Raw genomic sequence first — 18224 nt, forward strand, 5'->3', positions numbered from 1 at the left:
CATTTATGGGGCGTCAGGATTGGATTCTGGTGTGGAGTCCAGCTGCAGGCAATCCTGACAATGGTAAAGTACTTAGTAACCATGCCAACCCTGTCTGGAACACTGCAGATAGATGTAGTGCTGGCAAATCTGGAAATGTATATCTAGAAAATCTGGAAAGAATATATGATTTATTAACAATGTGCATAATCTTTTGATTCCATTGATGCATTGATATTCTGAATACAAATTTGTCAGAGGCATGCATGGAGGAGACACATTTATAATTGTAAAATAAAATATAAATTTTGAGGCAGTTTAAATATTGTGGCTTCCAATGACTGAAATATTTTAGTGGTGGTGGTAGCCTAGTGGGTAACACACTCCAGAAGGTTCAGACCCAGGTTCATATCCACTTACTACCATCGTGACCCTGAGCAAGACACTTAACCTTAAGTTGCTCCAGGGGGGGGACTGTCCCTGTAACTACTGATTATAAGTCCCTCTGGATAAAGGCGTCTGATAAATGGCGTAAATGTAAATATATATTTAAATTGGCTGACAGGTTTTGCGATTTCAGAAAATACTTTAAATGTGTAACAGTGCAGCATGTAAATGTGCCATTCAGGCAGGAATAACTGTTCCATATCCCTCCTCCACTGTCTGTGTGATTCCATTTTTCCTAAAGAACTCCGTACGAATGTGGGAGACGCGGGCAAACTGGCGTCTTGGCATGTCAATCAGGGGTGGCAGACGGCGTCCGTATTCTGAGGATGACAAAACTGCAACAGGCCTTGATATCTCCTAAAAAGAAAAATTAAACAGTCTCATTCTTTTTAGCATGTCATGTTAGAATGTCATAATACTTCATTACTTAAACAATTTCTCATGTTTTGGACATGAAATTCTACGTATTTCTGACTCATCTTTGTTTGTCTGATCATGCGGGAGGTCAAGGGCTCTCAGCTCTACTGCTGGTGGACCTGCTACCCACTGCTCCACCAAATAATGGAAGTCCTCTCTGCATTGTGGGCCACCGTAGAGGCCGTGACCCTATTGTTACTGTGGTTTGACTAGGCGCTTACTGTACATTTTAATTACAGCTGACCAACCCACACGCCACAGTTGAGTGTTTCTCATTGTCTGACACATTGTCGACTATGGTCCATATGCAACGTTTCATCATTAAAATGAATCAGTAATAATGCCTCCAATTTAGTATTTAAGTAAGCAGACGCATTGTAATTAAATAGGACAAAAATCAATCGTCTGACAAGATGGTTTAAAAAAAAGAAGACTAATAGTGTGAATGTATATCTACACTTATTGCATATTTACAGAAACTCACTTCCGTGTGGATGTCTAGTCCTCGACCTTTGGCGTGTTCTCGGTCGTCTCTGTGCAATTTATTATCAAAGCCTTCAGGCCGATTATATGTTCTGTCATACTCGATTATCTCTCGATCCTGTGAGAGAAAATTGGAGAATTTGTTATTTTGAAGAATATATGCATACACATATAGAAGCACACACACATACAGACTGAAGCGACAGGCTCCATGATGGGGAGAGAAGAGATGCTTGACTCAGCGGAATAGCTCACAGAAGCCTTTTATTAGCTAGCACTAGCATAAGAGGTTAACAGCAGGGCAACAGGGGAGGTATTCACATATGATCATCACACGCCCCCTGCCTGCTCCCGTTACCCTCCACTACCAGGCAACAGCACACTAAATCCCCCAACATCCATCCTAACGGTGGGTAAACCTTGCCTCACTAACCCCAGAGGCCAATAGGACTATGCAAATCAGGACAGTCCTATTGGCTGCCAATGCTACCGTACATACAGTACAGGCCAAAAGTTTGGACACCTTCTCATTCAATGTGTTTTCTTTATCTTCATGACCATTTACGTTGGTAGATTCTCACTGAAGGCATCAAAACTATGAATGAACACATGTGGAGTTATGAACTTGTGTGATTTGCACACTCTGTTCGATGAGCTTCAAGAGGTCGTCACCTGAAAAGCTTCTCCAACAGTCTTGAAGGAGTTCCCAGAGGTGTTTAACACTTGTTGGGGTCCAGGTCACCCCAAACCATCTCGATTGGGTTCAGGTCCGGTGACTGTGGAGACCAGGTCTCCACTTTTTGTTAAGTACATAACTCCACATTTACATTTACAGCATTTACCAGACGCCCTTATCCAGAGCGACTTAAAGTCAGTCCCCCTGGAGACACTCAGGGTTAAGTGTCTTGCTCAGGGACATGATGGTAGTAAGTGATGGTTCATAGGCGAGTGTATTACCCACTAGGCTACATGTGTTCATTCATAGATGCCTTCAGTGAGAATCTACCAACATAAATGGTCATGAAGATAAAGAAAACAAATTTGTGTGTGTGTGTGTGTATTAAACATGGGTTCCAGGGTTAAATTACCTTTGAATAACAGTTGAAATATGTCTTCTGCTCATCCTGGACTCTTCTGGGAGGGATGAAGCTGAACACGGACTGGGTGGAGAGCGGTTGACTTTTTGCCTGAGACGGTGCGTCCATCTTCACCTCAACCCTTCTGCCGGTTGGTTTTCTGAGGAGGTAAAACCGCCGCTCGGTTCTGCGGACTTCAGCGGCGTCGTCGGTTGCTTGGATACGAGTGTCAACGCCGGTGAACGGTCACGTGGCCACAGTAGCGCTTGTGATTGGCTAAAACACACAGGGGAAGGAGCTAATGATTAAATAATTAAAATTCTAAGTTTTCTAATTAAATGTAAAGGATAAACACTTAGTGCTGGAATAGAAAGCACGTGTGTGTGTTTCTACAGTACACACACACACACACACACACACAGTATTCACTGCAAACCGGGTGGAACATGTGTTGCCTAGGCAGACTTAGATCTTTGAGGAATGATATTTTGTCAGTCACACTAATTAATAAAAACGTTTTTTAATGTTTAATGTGGTTTTTTTTACATACTCCTCATGAAGGAGCTTTAAGCGTGACACGTCTGAAAATGGTGACAACGGAAGTTGTGATAGTGACGATTTTCACAGAATGCCAGCTGATATATATATATATATATATATATATACACACACACACACACACACACACACACACACACACACACACACACATATATATATTATATATATATATATAACGGTCTTTCGGAATTGATCTCACATTGTGGGAATTGCATCATATTGAGTTATAATGCATACCCTTATTGCCTTTCTCATGCAAAAAATACTTGGATGCATGACACATTTTTTTAAAAATGAAACACAGAAGGACTCATGGAGCTGGAAAATCCATATCTATTGATATGTAACTGTGAGATCATGCTTGCGAGAAACCCCACACTCCAGTCTCAGCGGGGAGGCTAATGGAGAGCAGTGAAGTGGGGAAGATGTAGGTGAGAGATGGAACAGCAAAACACGGTCCCATCAGTGGTAATGTGTCATATTTCTAATGCTTTTCGTGCAACAGTGTTCATGCCACTTCACTCTCTCGGTGGATGCTTTCCAGAACTGGACGGCTTCCACAGCTTGACGCGACTTCGCCATATGCTGAGGATTTGAACCAGTTTGTTATGAATCTCCATGCAGAAAGAGTTATTCCCGGAAACAGTAGTACAATTTCAATACAGAATTCCAATGCCCCACTAGTAAATGGGAACTCAGAAGGCAGCCTACAGTACCTGACTGAGGTAATCAACAGGCCTGCACTAAATCTGCATGCAAATTGCAGGCCATTCACCAGTGCCAAGTGTTGTGAAGTATGGAACTCTTCAGGCAAGAAACGACAGAGGCACAGGAGACGTAGTCTTCACAAATCATGTGGCCTGGCTTGCTTCGCCATTCAACAATGGCTTAGACAATCGCTGACAAAACACATCAAAAGCCCTTCGGGAGGCAAATTGACTTGTTGTATGGACTGTATTAGTGGTCTCATGAATGCATATCTAGGGTCTTTTCATCCATTGTGCATCTTAATGAACACTCGTCCCACGACAAACACTAGAACAAAGGGATGGCTGATCGGACACACACACAATAAAACATTGTTCCGTCATGATTTAAGGGCCACATTATGCTGTTCGTGTCCATCAGCGGTGGTTTGGAGGGCAACTCTTCACAGTATGAATCAGCCTGAAGAGACTCACATAGCGCAGCGTGAAATATCAGCACCTGTACCTATAAAAAGGAATTTCTTTACAGGTCTATTTTCTTTTTGCTAATTGAAATGTGTTGTGGTTGGTCTTATGTTTGCAGAGGCATCAGCAAAAAAAAAAAAAAAAAAAAGAATAAATAAGTTATTCATTATATGAGGGTGTAATATTGCATATCTATGTATTGTTTATTGATCATCATGTTATCAGTATTTAGCATTTAAATTGGCTGATGTGTAGACACCTAATGTCTGTCCCATTATTTTCGTGGCCTTTCATGAACCACGTGTAGCAATATAAAACTAAGGCCTACAGAAATATATATATATATATATATATATATATATATATATATATATATATATATATATATATATATATATATATATATATATATATATATATATATATATATCTATATATATATATATATATATATATCTATATATATATATATATATATATATCTATATATATATATATATATATATATATATATATATATATATATATATATATATAAAACACTTCAACTTGTTTAAGACTTCTTTATTCCAGAAAAAGAGCAATAGTTATCAATCATGTTTTTTTTTTTTATTGATTCAGGAACAGGCCATCCATCTCAAGCCTACTGTGTATCTGTCTGCAAAGCTAAAAGTGATTTGTGTAACTATTGTAGTCAATAAAATGTATCTGTGTCTGGTCTAAAGATTGTAGAGAAGGCAATAAGCTCTAAGAAAACCAGGTCAAAGTGGACAATCAGTCCTTTCTAATTAATCCCATTACCCTAAGGTAACTACCCAACAGGTTTTCTTTAACTAAACCTAACATGCCGATCTGTAAGAGATACAATCGGGGGGAAATTATTTGAACCCCTGCTGATTTAGTTTGTTTGCCCACTAAGAAATGATGGCTATACGTCTCTAATGGTAGATTTATTTGAACAGTGAGAGACGGCACAATCCAGAAATGCATTTGAAAATAGTGTAACATCCCCTGGTCCTGATGCAGGTGAGGGAGATGGCGGCTTCCACTGTAAACATCTTGCTCGCTCCTCAGCCGTGGTTTATTTCCTCCGTTGCTGCTTGCCTTTTTGTGGATTGACTTCACCTCACCCTCGCACCTCGTGCTTAATCCTGGCCACCCGTGCTAATTATTGTATTGCAAAAGGTAGAAGACAAGCATCAGAAAGCATGCAAATAGGGTTTTATGCAAAGTTTATATCTCATGGTATCTCATGGGTCCCAGAAATGCATGTCTCAAATTTGATACTCACAGCATTAAAGGGTTAAATAGACCTGTATTTTTGTATGTATGTATGCCACCCTTAAATGATCACAGATCCATCCTGGCCCCCATACTGAGTCCCCGTCCTCCAATTCCCAGCTCTCTCCAGCCTCTCCCAGTACCATGGACATGTCTTCCCATCCCATGATTTATAGCTATAAATTAATTAGCATTTTCATGAAATTAGTATTTGATCCCTTTGCAAAACGTGCTTTAGTGCTTGGTGGTAAAACCTTTGTTGTTAATCGCTTGTAGTTGGCCACAAGGTTTGCACATACCTCACCGGGGATTTTGCCCCAGCCTTCTTGGCAAATCCTATCCAAGGCAGAAAAAAAACAAAGCATAATGTTTCCACCGCCATGTTTGACAGTGGGGACGATATTCTTGGAGTCATAGGCCGCATTCCTCCTCCTCCAAACACGGTGAGTTACGCTGATGGCAAAGAGGTCCATTTTGGTCTCATCTGACCACAACACTTTCATCCAGTCCTTCTCTGAACCATTTAGATGTTCGGTGGCAAACTTCAACCGAGCCTCTACATGTGTTCTCTTGAGCAGGGGGACCTGCACCACAAGTTCCTCCCGAGTAGTTCTGGGCGGGTTCCACGCCATTCTCATTATCGTTGAAAATCCAAGTGGTGAGATCTTGCATGGAGCTCCAGGCCGAGGGAGATTGGCAGTTATTTTATGGCTCTTCCAACTGTTGTCAACTGTTGTCACCCAGCTGCTTGGCGATGGTCCTGTAGCCCATTCCAGCCTTGTGTAGGTCCAAAATCTTGTCCCTGACGTCCTTGCAAAGCTCTTTTATCTTGGCCATGGTGCAGATTTTGGAATCGGGATAGAATGATTGCTTTTATGGACAGGTGTCTTTTAGACAGGTAGCGAGCTGAGAAGCTCCCAATGTTACCATTATAAAATACTGTCATGGCCAACGCGCCTCCAGCCCGCTAGAGGGCGCCTCACCAGCCTGGGAGACGACGACCCGGAAGAGGAAATGGAAGCGGGCGGTGGCAAGTATAAAAGTGAGGTAACCCCTAGGAGACACGCCCGCTCTTTGTATGAGTTTACTCGCCAGAGACGCTAGCTCTCTCACCCACGACCCAAGATAATAGTGATTTCCTGAAATACGACCTTCGCCTGCCCACGACTTCGAGTATTGCCTGATCCCCTGGAAACCACGAAAAGAACCCCGACCGGAACTTCCTGGCTACAACCTCTGCCTGCCCCTGACCTTGAACCTACCTGGCCCATCGGTTAAGACGGGATTCCATGCTCCCCTACCTTCCTGCCGCCCAAGACCTACTCCCGTCCAGTCCAAGATCCCGGACCATCCTGAAACCCGCCGTCTTCCGGTTCTCCTCTGCCCCGGTCCTTCCCAAAGATCCCGAACTGACTCCCCGCTGCGTGGCAGCGCGTCCATTGCTTCCTCATTCCTTGCCGGCCAGGCGCCCCCGGTCCTCCTGCCCCGCTCGCCCAGCGTCCTCTACCGGTATGACGGCTTATCCCCACGCCCAAAGTATGTCTGCAAGTACGTCATCAAATTCCCCCTGTGACAAATACAACTGGGAGCCAGAAATCTTGACATGCGATAGGGGATTTTTTCACGTCTTTGACCCTGTTATTCTGAGCATAATTATAACATTTTAAAATGTATTTTCTGCAACTGAGGAATGAATCAAAATGTCTGTCTCTATGTGATGATGAGAAATTGACGAATGCTTTTTACTACCAGCATTGCAGTAATTACAGTAATTACTTTGATTACTTCTCCTTGCTCTTCTCTCTCCATCTCCAGCTCTAGATCACGGTAAAAGACGTGGAAATGTACAATTTATCACATCACTACTTGAATTTAAAAACAATACACGCTCGCCTTTTAACCTTTTGTATCAAGGCACAGACCATTTCATTTTAATTCATTTAATCTGCACACCTCATGCCCGCTTATGGTTACTTATGGATTTTATTGCAAAACGAGGATTTTGAATAATAATGTGTTTGACCCATATGATGCTGATGTTCTCCCGAGGCTCAGATGAGCCACCAGCAAGTGCAAGCTGACCCTTTCTAATGTAAAAGTGCTTCCAGGTCCTTTTTCAGCCTTCACACCGGCAGTCCAGTGACCATCCTGGCTGGAAGGTCTGGAACAGGGCTGAAGGCCCCTCAGGCGGAGCTGACCATCGCGGGCACAACCAACCCTACGGTTGAGCCCCTCAGCAAGGTGGTCACAAATCCACCCGCGATTGGGGACTCGCTCTCATTCTATCAGCTTCTGTTAGACCTGCTGCAGTGACTCCTGCACAGGTGAAGGATAGAGATGTTTTAAAAGCCAAAAAAATGAGAAACGAAGATCAGGGCTCACGACGGGCTTCAAGACGAATTCCTACATGGACTACATCGGATCGCAGAAAGCAAAAAAAAAAGCAGAGGGAATCTGATGAAGAGTGTGATTCTGCACCAGAAGCTTCACTGCTATCTTAAGGATTTTGCACCTTGTCAGATGAAAATATCAATTTAGTATTTTCACTGCAAAATAATTATGTACAGTACAGTGCTGTAAATTTACATTTACAGCATTTATCAGACGCCCTTATCCAGAGCGACTTACAATCAGTAGATACAGGGACAGTCTCCATGGAGCAACTTAAGGTTAAGTGTCTTGCTCAGGGACATTATGGTAGTAAGTGGGATTTAAACCTGGGTCTTCTGGTTCACAGGCGAGTGTCTTACCCACTAGACTACTACCACCCCTTGCAACAGTACAACAAACAAGTATTGAATATGCAGGTTTGGGCGAATTAAGATAAATGTATTCGGTGGTTAAATTACTTTGCATGTCGGCATCAACAGGAATAAAAATAATAATAAAATACCAACGTGAATAGATTAGAAACACACATGAGGGGAGGGGCGAGACAGCCGCGGTGACGATTGGCTAAGGCTGAGATTACAGGTCCATTTCCTTACCCACTAGGCCAACCAATGCCCCCAATTGCTCAAAGAAGTCATTAGTACTTGTAACTAATTACTTTTTAAAAATAATGTGCCCAATTCTTGTATTTTGAATCTGTGTCACTATTGCATATATAATCCACTGCATCATCGTGCAAAAACGTAACGTGGGATGAATATAATATACATGCTAAAGCATCTTCTCATTTGTAAGCATCACGAAATAAAACTGACAGGTTTTAAAAAGCCCGAGGACTCTGAAGCACACAGGCCGACTTTAGACCCCCGGATTCGTCATTAATATTCCGACCACACAGCCCGCGGCCCACCGTCGGCCATGGGGACTGGGGTACACTGTTTGGCTCGCAGCACCGTGACTCGCTCCCTCCCAGGCCGCACCTGCCGCTTACAGACCCCCTTCCCGTCCACATAATTATACCAGACCAGCGGTCCTGTGGGAGTTGTCTAAATCAGACCGAATACGCGCTGCTCACGGTGCTCCAATCTGAACACAACGTACAATGACGCACCCGTCAGACATTCAGCAAATGGCTGTGCTTCATGTCTAAGACTCACGGTGCATAATATCGGGTTTGAAATATTATCTAACGGGACCAAACGTCCTATCGTTGTACATAAACGTGTGGTCGACATTAGTCATGTTTGTCAAATCTGATATCTGAGTGTCTGATACAATTTTCACTTCACTGACTACATACCAGACGTTTACACAATAATGCATAATAGTGAATGTTTCATGCAAAAATCCCTGCTTGTTTCATGTGATGACTGCATTTCCTACGCATTTCCTACGTACTAATGGGCTTTTCTTTTACTGCAATTTTCTTTTCTTTTTGCATTGCATCACAAAACTGGAGACTCAAGACCATAAAATAACATGGATGACGTTACGTGGTTAAAAATTCACTCGTCTAAAAAATTCATATCATGTAAATATTAAACGGTACTACGTTTTATGAAATGGAATGTTATGCTGACGTATTTTTATTTCCACATAACCCAGTCAAACACTCAGTCAAACACATTAACGGAGTAGTGAACTTCAGTTTGCAGTCCTGAATTTAGGGTTTTCCTTCCCAAAAGATGTCATTCATTAGACTGGTATTTTAAATGTCTACTTCACCTATTTCCCAGCTATGAAAACCCATAGGTGCTAGCGCTGCTTAAACAGAGACCTGCTGAGGCCAATAAGCTGTGGTCGCTCCTCAACACTGAGGTCAAGCAATTAAAAAGTTCAGGACAGCTCTGCTCTTGGCTTATCACGCCAAACACGTAGCTCTTTCGCCACATTCTGCACCCTGAAAGAAGGCCCGTGGCCTTTGGCACCTTAATGGGTCTGCAGATTATCCGTGTCAACACTTGTCTGTAATCACAGTTCATCATCGCGTTTTCCCTGTCCTGCGGTGCACGGCACAGGTTTTATCTTGTTGGATAGTTGCTAAGCGATGTGCAGGGGGTGGGGGTGGGGGGTGGGGGGTTTAAAAAATTCAACGGTGGCAGATTTCAGTCTTGTTGCTGGAGGGCCTCCCTCTGGCAATTTCATTCTGTTGAGCCTGTTCTCATCTGAAACAAGCCAGTCCTGACATTTCGCCTCTGAGCCTCTGTTGTTTTTTTTATTTAGTTCAATCAAAATTAAACTACATTTTGATGCTCTAAATTAAAAATTCTGGACACACCTTCTCATTCAACGTGTTTTCTTTATGTTCATGACCATTTACGTTGGTAGATTCTCACTGAAGGCATCAAAACTATGAACGAATACATGTGGAGTTAGGTAAGGCCACGAAGATAAAGAAATGAGAAGGCGTGTCCAAACTTTGGCCTGTACTGTATTTACTGTGCATTTGTAAATAAGTTGAAAAGGAACCTCATGGGGATGATTAACACATTGACAGATGACACCTCGGCAATAAGCAGCAATGCACTAAAGAAACACACAAAACTCCCCAAACTATTTGACAAGCATTTCACTTTTGCCACTATTTAACGCTCTAAAATGACTTTTGAATATCTTGACTGTCGTGGCTGGGTGCACCGATCAGCCTGACATCAGGCCTCTAAGCACGGTGATCAGAGCCCTGTAGAAGGGAAGAGGCTGCTGCTGCATTAATGTGGACTCAGGTCCCTTTCAGGTTCCTTTTTGTGGCATGTTTAAAATTGCCTTTTGTAATAAATCCTTTTTGCAAAACATGTCACATTTCACATGGTACTCCATGTCACTCGAAAAATATAAAAATGCAAAACTGCCCAATCTGACTAAACTGAGCACAGAACTCAGTCTTGTTTCTGATCACATAATAAAAACTCTGTTTTTGTCACACCGAAGTCAGTGATTTTATAAAGGAATTCTAATCATTCTTGCATTCCTAAACGTTGAATGTGCTACATGAAAAAAAAAGAAACAAGTACAAGACATTCCAAGTTCATGTGATCAATGCTAATGCATTACTTACACGATCTGATGGAGTCTGATATCAAACACTGTCCATAATGAGCATCTGGAGGGCAAGTAAAAGCGGTCGGGTGGAGTTCGCTGTGGCTCGGGGTGGCGCTTCCGCTCCCGTGTCTGGGGGACCGCGTGCCTGCCAATTGTTTGATTAAATGTCTGAAAGAGCATTATTTATGAGGGCCTTTATGGTTCCGGCTTTAAGCACGACGTGCCGCTCTTCCAAAGCTCTCCGGCGACCGGCTTCGGAATTCGCGCCAAGCTGCAGTCAAACGCAGGCGGGAAGCGAACAGAGATGTGAGCTTTTCAGATGTGTGGATTTCACTTCGTACCTCACATAGGGGTGTTTCCGAAAGTGGGGTTCAAGATTGGTTCATGTCCAGTGTTACAGTAATGATGCTACAGAAATCTAACCAGGTTGTTACTGTTTTCCATCTTTACCACCTGAGCAGGACACTTAACCCTGAGTGTCTCCAGGGGGGGACTGTCCCTGTAACTACTGATTGTAAGTCTCTCTGGATAAGGGCGTCTGGTAAATGCTGTAAAAGTAAATCTTTACCGTTACTGTCAATAACATGCAACGTAATACCTGTAATTACGCTGTTTTCATCCAACCAGCCACAGGAGCAACAACATGACATTTCCCTTGTTGGAATTAAAAGCAAGAATGTATATGTTAAAAGTACATTATGCCCTTAGTACTAAGTCTTTATCCACATTTATAATGTGAAATTCACAAGTGGAAGTTGCACAAACCCAGGCTAACATGAGCTCCCCTAATGAAGACATATTTGACATATTTGAACATTTTAAGTTACTGTCCCGGGTAACTATTTACTTTTTATAATGCTGTACCTCAGTTACTTTCTGAGCAAAGCACCGTCCCCACACACTGCTCCCCGGGCACCTGTCATGGCTGCCCACTGCTCACTCAGGGTGATGGTTAAATGCAGAGGACACATTTCACTGTGTGCACTTTGTATCACAAGTGACAATCACTTCACTTCACTAAACCAGGCAGCACAAACGTTTAAGATTAGATTTAGATTAGTAAAATTGTACTAGATAAAAGGGGGGGGGAAATCATAATGATTTCACAACCCATTCATCCAAAATGACCTAAGGATCCTGATATTAAGAAGGTCGTCCCTTTTTGACGCCATCGAAGCATCGACCGTGGTATCTGGTATGTAGCAGATCCTTTACGTTGTGAGGTGGTTCATCCCCTGGATGCGCGATAGGATGAGATCTGGAGAATCTGGAGGTCAAGTCAGCACTTCATACACTTCAGTACCTCAAAGTCACCCCTTGTCTGACCATGACCCTGTTACTGGCTCACAGGTTTTCCATCCTTTGGAATACTTTGGATAGGCCTTGACCACTGTGGAAAATGTAGAGATCCTATGAGCCAGCTTTCCTTACACTTGCACATTTGTACATTTGATGGCTTCCAGTACAACAGCTTCAAGGACAAAAAATGTTTATTGGCTGCATAATATCTCCCACTTACAGCAAGGTGTCACTGTGACGAGATAATGTATGGCATTCAGTTCACCGGTCAGCGGTTATGACCGACTGGTTTATATAGCGTTGTACATCACGGGGGTGCGGTCACATCCTCTCCCTTCACTGTAAGCGCATGAAGCGGCAGACGGTTTGAAGCACATGAGACGTCTACAGGTTTCCTAGGATGGGATGAGGATGGGGGTCATGCTGAGGGTCATCAGATCCTCAGTCTGAGCAGTGTGTAGACGGCATCACACGGTTCCCCTGGAGACGTGTCCGCTGCGTTCTCCTGGCCTGACCAGGGCCACACGTGCTTACTGGGAGAGACTAGGAAGGCTGTGGGTGTGCGGGTTTACATTCTTTTTTTAAAAATGCATTCGGCCAGCGAAACAGTGATAAATGAATGGCGGCAAAGCGAAGAACGGCGATTTTCTGGTTACAATGGAGCCCGTCAAGAGATGGACATATTAATCATTAATCGGCGAGGAGTTGTATAAGGGTCTGAGCAATTTCAACAATGGCCAGAACGTGACACTATATGACAGAACGAAGAGCATCATCAATGCATCAGGCTGACAGGGACGCAGTTTGGTCCAATCACAGCAACAAAAAAAAAAAAAAGAGTTTAAAAAACAACTCCAAATATCCTTGATCCGAGCATCTCTGTATCTGAAAATATGAAAAAAATGGCTATTAATGAATTTTCATCAAGCTGGACTGACAAAACAATGAATAAATGATGAAATGATGAAAAAAAAGGTGTGACAGAAATGGCGGTTTGCTGCTGCTTGAAACTGTGACCCGAGACAATCTGCTCAACTGAATAAACCAAAATGAACGTGACGGTGTTGTCATCACTTTAAGCCAATAATGAACAGATGCCTATCTCTCTCTCTCTCTCTCTCTCTCTCCCTCTCTCTCGTTGCAATGCAGTAAAGCAAATGCACCATTTAAATTCGACTTAAATTTATAACGCGCCCCGTTCCTGATGGCAACGCAGTGTTTGAAGTGGCCATAATTAATGTCCAACACTCGATGGCCCCGGGGTCCGAGCTTCACGAAAGGATAACAGCGAGATCGATGGCATCGATGGGCCTCTGTTAGCGGTGAAACGGCGTCCCGCGTCGGGCTCTGCATCATTCGCACATTAGGACAGAGCCGAGCCGAGCGTTATTTGAATTGGTAATGCCGCCTAATAACAGGCAGCGCTGGATGAGCGGTTTCTCCTTGCGACGGAATTTATTCCGACTGCTTCTCTCCTTCTTGTTCTTTTCGTTAGTAGCGAGTTTTCATACTTACCGTGATTAGACAAGAGTGCCAGGAGTAATGATGCGTCCCTCTGCCCGGTGCTACGGAAACGGACGCACTAAAGGCCTTCGGACGGTTGACTATTTGGCAAAAGAGGAGAAGAGGAGGGTAGAGGGCTAAAGCAACACCCAAGAAGTAATGAAGTCCGGGCACCAGGCATGGCACCGACAGTCATTGTCACAAAAGTCACTTCCAGTGCATGTTAAGAGTCTACGGACCTCATTAATATTTCAGTCATTTATGCTCCAACTTGACGGGACAAAATATTAATCCTCACCTCTGTCACCGTGAACCATTTTGTTGTCATGAGGACAGCATAAAATGTGAGACATTTCCCCCTTTGTTGTCCTGACTCTGGAGGAAGTGTATGCCCAGGACGTCTGCATTTATTAGTCTGACATTTAAAGGGGGGGAAAAAAGACTCATATTGAACCTGGTTACATTCTAGCCAGGAATTGACCGGCACGTTATCTCATCAATGTTCGCCGTCCCCCGGCGAGACCCACAGGAGATTGTGTTGCGAGCCGCAAGGCAACTGCAAATGCCACGGAAGAGTGCATCTTCAGAACAGGACGATGAAATGGAACGTTTAAACGATACGATCTCCCAATTGGCGTTCATTAAATGAAAGAAAACAAGTTACGATGTATTGTCTCATACGCCTGGATCTATTTAGTACAACATCTTTTTTTTTAAATATATTTACATTTACAGCATTTATCAGACGCCCTTATCCAGGGTGACTTACAATCAGTAGTTACAGGGACAGTCCCCCCCTGGAGACACTCAGGGTTAAGTGTCTTGCTCAGGGACACAATGGTAGTAAGCGGGATTTGAACCTGGGTCTTCTGGTTCACAGGCGAGTGTCTAACCCACTAGGCCACTACCACCCAATATATTAATGGTAGACAGGCATGCATTCGTCTATGAATCATATTTCAATAACTACTTAATCCGCAGAGGGAAACACATCCTTGGGCGAGAACTTGCCAACCGCAGGGCACGCGCACTTAACACCTACGGTCAATTTTGATTTGCTCGTCACACCTATACCATGCACGCCTCCGGATGGCGGGAGGAAACCCGAGAACGGCGGAAGAACTCCCACACAAGCCCCCCCAGGACCCAGATTCAAACCCTCTTCCAAGAGTCATATGACTGATATTCTGATCAATTTTGCAAATAAATTTGAGTTGTTTTCTCCAAAATCTGCCTGGAAGAAAGTGTATTTTCTTAAATGTAGGATTGTCTCATAATTGTCTGATTATTTAGCAAAAAAAAATCCAACACATGCTTAAGGGTGCAGAAGGAGCGCCATCCAACTTGTCTCTGTGGACAAGATCTGGTCTTTTTCTTCAACGAAAGTCAAACCGGCCGTATGATTTTTTTTTTTCTTTAGCAGCTGAAAGGTTTTACATAGACTGACATGCGAAACAAACAAAACAATTAGAATGGAGTGATTGCGCCTCCTGGTGTTGAAATACATAACTCCATTCCACAGGACAGAAATACAAAAAGAGGAACAGAGAAGAAGTTTCTGGAAGAATCTGTGGCTTCCTGTTGGCTTTCATTGGAAATTGTCCGTATGGCCCAGTGTACCGCATATACGGATGTCCATGGACGTTTCTAGCCATCAGTGTTTGGACTTTTAGATCATTATTTATGACAGTTAGGTCATGGTCTTACTACAACCTGCCGATATTTGTTACATTATGTAGTCATTTTTGGACACATCTAATATCGTCCCTGTTCCAGAACATGACAGGATGACGTAAGCCATTCTAATAAACCCGTTCTCTGAGTCCTTTCTTTTTGTTCTGTGTGAGTTTATGGCAGGTGACAGGTGTTAAGGTCATGCCTTGTTAATTCCGTACTACACAGGCGCCCCCAGTCATATCTGGACGCCTTAATCAAAGGTCAACTGCAGTGTGAATATTATTTGTCTATATTATATAGAGTATGGGACTAATGGAAGACCTTTAAGACCTACTTTGCATAAAAAATTAGATGCAAGGTTAAGGAGAATACATGCAAAGCAAGTCTATGTGAAAATTACTACCTGATTAGTAAAGACAATTAAATGTAATTTGTGTGATTATGGAAATTATGTAATTAGGTATCGACAGATGGATGGATGGATGGATGGATAGATATCATTCTTTTCAGGACTTTACTTTAGCGTCTCTCGTGTAAAAACCCTTTTTGTCGCATCAAATGAAATGATCCATGTGTCATGGCTCCCCACTGCTCACTCAGGGTGATGGGTTAAATGTAGAGGACAAATTTCACTGTGTGCACCATGTGCTGTGCTGCTGTGTATCACAATGACAATCACTTCACTTTCACAAGCACAGTGAGGCTTTTCTGATATTTTAATCATGACATATTTCTCTGCTCTGCATGTGGTAACTGTATTGTGTTCCTTTAAATAATCAGAACTGTCTTACATGGAAGCATTTTTCATACATAATGTCTGTCTGTGGTGTCCGTGGTCTCCCCCGACCCCTCTTGTCATCCTGCAGGTGGCGCTCTGATTGCCATGTCAGACCCGGGTCAGGAGGCCCTCGCTGCGCCTGCCCACAGCCAGGATGGCCATCCTAGGGTTGACCTTTCGGCCTTGAGGTGAAGTGACGGAGGGGACGCCTGCCTGCAGAACAGAGGGACTCCACCGAGGGCCCAGGGCCGCCTCCCTTCCTGCAGAACAGAGGGTCATTGACAGAGGGGGCAGTGGGGCGGTGGTGGCCTAGCGGTTCAGGAAGCGGCCCCGTAATCAGAAGGTTGCCGGTCCGAATCCCGATCCGCCAAGGTGCCACTGAGGTGCCACCGTCCCCACACACTGCCCCCCGGGAGCTCCTGCCTGTGTTATGGCGGGAGCTGCAGGGGGCGTTTCGACAACCCTACAAAATTTGTCAAGAAGCATTTTGTCAGTTAGTTAATTTGTCAAAAAATTGTTTATAAATACATAAATGAATCATGAAATAAATAGGTAAATAACATTTTAACATTTTTAGACATTTTTATTGCATTTTTAACAGCCTCATTTAATTTCTGTATCCTGTGTCTTTTAGCTTGTAATTTTTTTGAGCTTGTATGCAAGCTCATCCTGTAATTGGTCCTCAAGAACGTGATTGAGAACTTTTTGGTTTGGATTTCATGACTTCACGATCCGCTGGTCTATCATGACGCTCCTCATCAAGGCACGTTTTAACACGATCAGCAAAGGCCAGCGCTTCCTCCAGTCTATGCACAGGATCCTAAAAGTCATTCTTATTAAACATGATGATTGCCTTTAACCAAACATTATCGATGACATGTTAACGGCCACTTAATTCATTCATTGATTTCCCCCAAGGCATTAAAAGAAAATCTGCTATTTGTTTTGTAATTGCTTTCATGCATGCATGCATGCAGCCATAACACAACATTAACATACAAGATATGAGTAAATAAAGTATGATATTTAAATTGTACATGACAACAGACTTTCTTATATAAATGTGCTAATTTCCCTTTTTTCCTGTGCAATGTCTATTCATTTTGGTCGTGTCTTTACACAATTAGCCGTAGATTTAATATGCAAATGTGAAATGTCAATTTCGTTAATTCGGCACTCAAGTTTAAATACATTTTCAAGGCCATCATGTCAGCGAGAGAACGTAATAGCACAGTCAAACAAGCATGCACATACAAACGTGTATCGTGGCTAGATGTCATTGGTCCCCACAAAAAAATTCTCCCATCACAAATGATTACACGTAGGACAGTTCTGAAAGGCATTTTCCTATTTATTTGATTACTGACACAGAGTAATGGGCTCGGGCCTTGTGTGTGTGTGTGTGAGTGTGTGTGTGTGTGTGTGTGTGTGTGTTTCCTCCCACCGTCTGAAGGCGAACTGCCGACTCTGAATTTTCAGTAAGTGAAAGTGTCCCCCAATCACCCACCATGAATGGCGCCCATCTTGCCCAAGGGGACCTCAGTGCAGCCACTGGAATCCGCAAGCCTTTGATTATCCTCTGTGCGCCCTGCTGGTGGCTTGTCCTGTGCCAAGTGTCCCGGAATGGTTCGAGGAGCACGCGGTGACGGAATGACGTTGTTGTGCCGCTGCCGGATTCATCCTCAAGGTGGCGTCCCAAGCGGGCCTATGAGAAATTCACCTGCGCCGTGTGCGGCAAAAGCAGCTCTCGAGCCTGCCGTTCACTTGAAATTCAGAGTGAAGCAGAACTGTGGAATTTTTGAGTTTTGGCAGAGCGTTCACTGTATTTTCCGGGGTTTTGTCCACAGTGTTGATTTTTTTTATTTTTTATTTTTATGAGAAGCTCTTTGAAGTTGGAAGGGACGCAGATTTAACACACATCTGTTCATGTTTTATGATGTTGCGTATAGTTCTGGCGAGACACAGCTACCTGGTTGCATGCATCAGCTGCAATGCTCGAGTATGACATGCCTGGTATCATTCTGTGGCACGGCTACAACAATTTCATTCCATGGTGGTGATTTATTGCACACACATCAAATCTTTTCAATTTATCGTTCCTGTTTGTATTAACAAAGATTA

The 18224-nt window shown here is 43.3% G+C and overlaps 1 protein-coding gene across 1 annotated transcript; it reads right to left on the reverse strand.

Moving 5' to 3' along the window:
• Nucleotides 1-128: 128 nt before the first annotated feature.
• cfap90 (cilia and flagella associated protein 90) lies at nt 129-2594 on the reverse strand. Its single transcript, XM_028964549.1, has 3 exons — nt 2415-2594; nt 1328-1444; nt 129-783 (listed from the first exon to the last, which is right to left on the reverse strand). The coding sequence occupies exons 1-3, from the start codon at nt 2529-2531 to the stop codon at nt 604-606; spliced, it is 414 nt and encodes a 137-aa protein (XP_028820382.1). The 5' UTR covers nt 2532-2594; the 3' UTR covers nt 129-603.
• Between the last annotated feature and the right edge of the window lie 15630 nt (nt 2595-18224).

The sequence above is a fragment of the Denticeps clupeoides genome, chromosome 20, assembly GCF_900700375.1.
Source record: "Denticeps clupeoides chromosome 20, fDenClu1.1, whole genome shotgun sequence".
Lineage (NCBI taxonomy): Eukaryota > Metazoa > Chordata > Actinopteri > Clupeiformes > Denticipitidae > Denticeps > Denticeps clupeoides.

What these genes read in the sequence shown, in the direction of transcription:
- cfap90 (XM_028964549.1), bottom strand. Translation starts at nt 2,531, where the DNA reads ATGGACGCACCGTCTCAGGCAAAAAGTCAACCGCTCTCCACCCAGTCC. An exon ending in ATTTCAACTGTTATTCAAAG is followed by an intron (nt 1,445 to 2,414) that starts GTAATTTAACCC and finishes TTTCTCTCACAG; the next exon opens with GATCGAGAGATAATCGAGTA. An exon ending in GACTAGACATCCACACGGAA is followed by an intron (nt 784 to 1,327) that starts GTGAGTTTCTGT and finishes TTTTCTTTTTAG; the next exon opens with GAGATATCAAGGCCTGTTGC.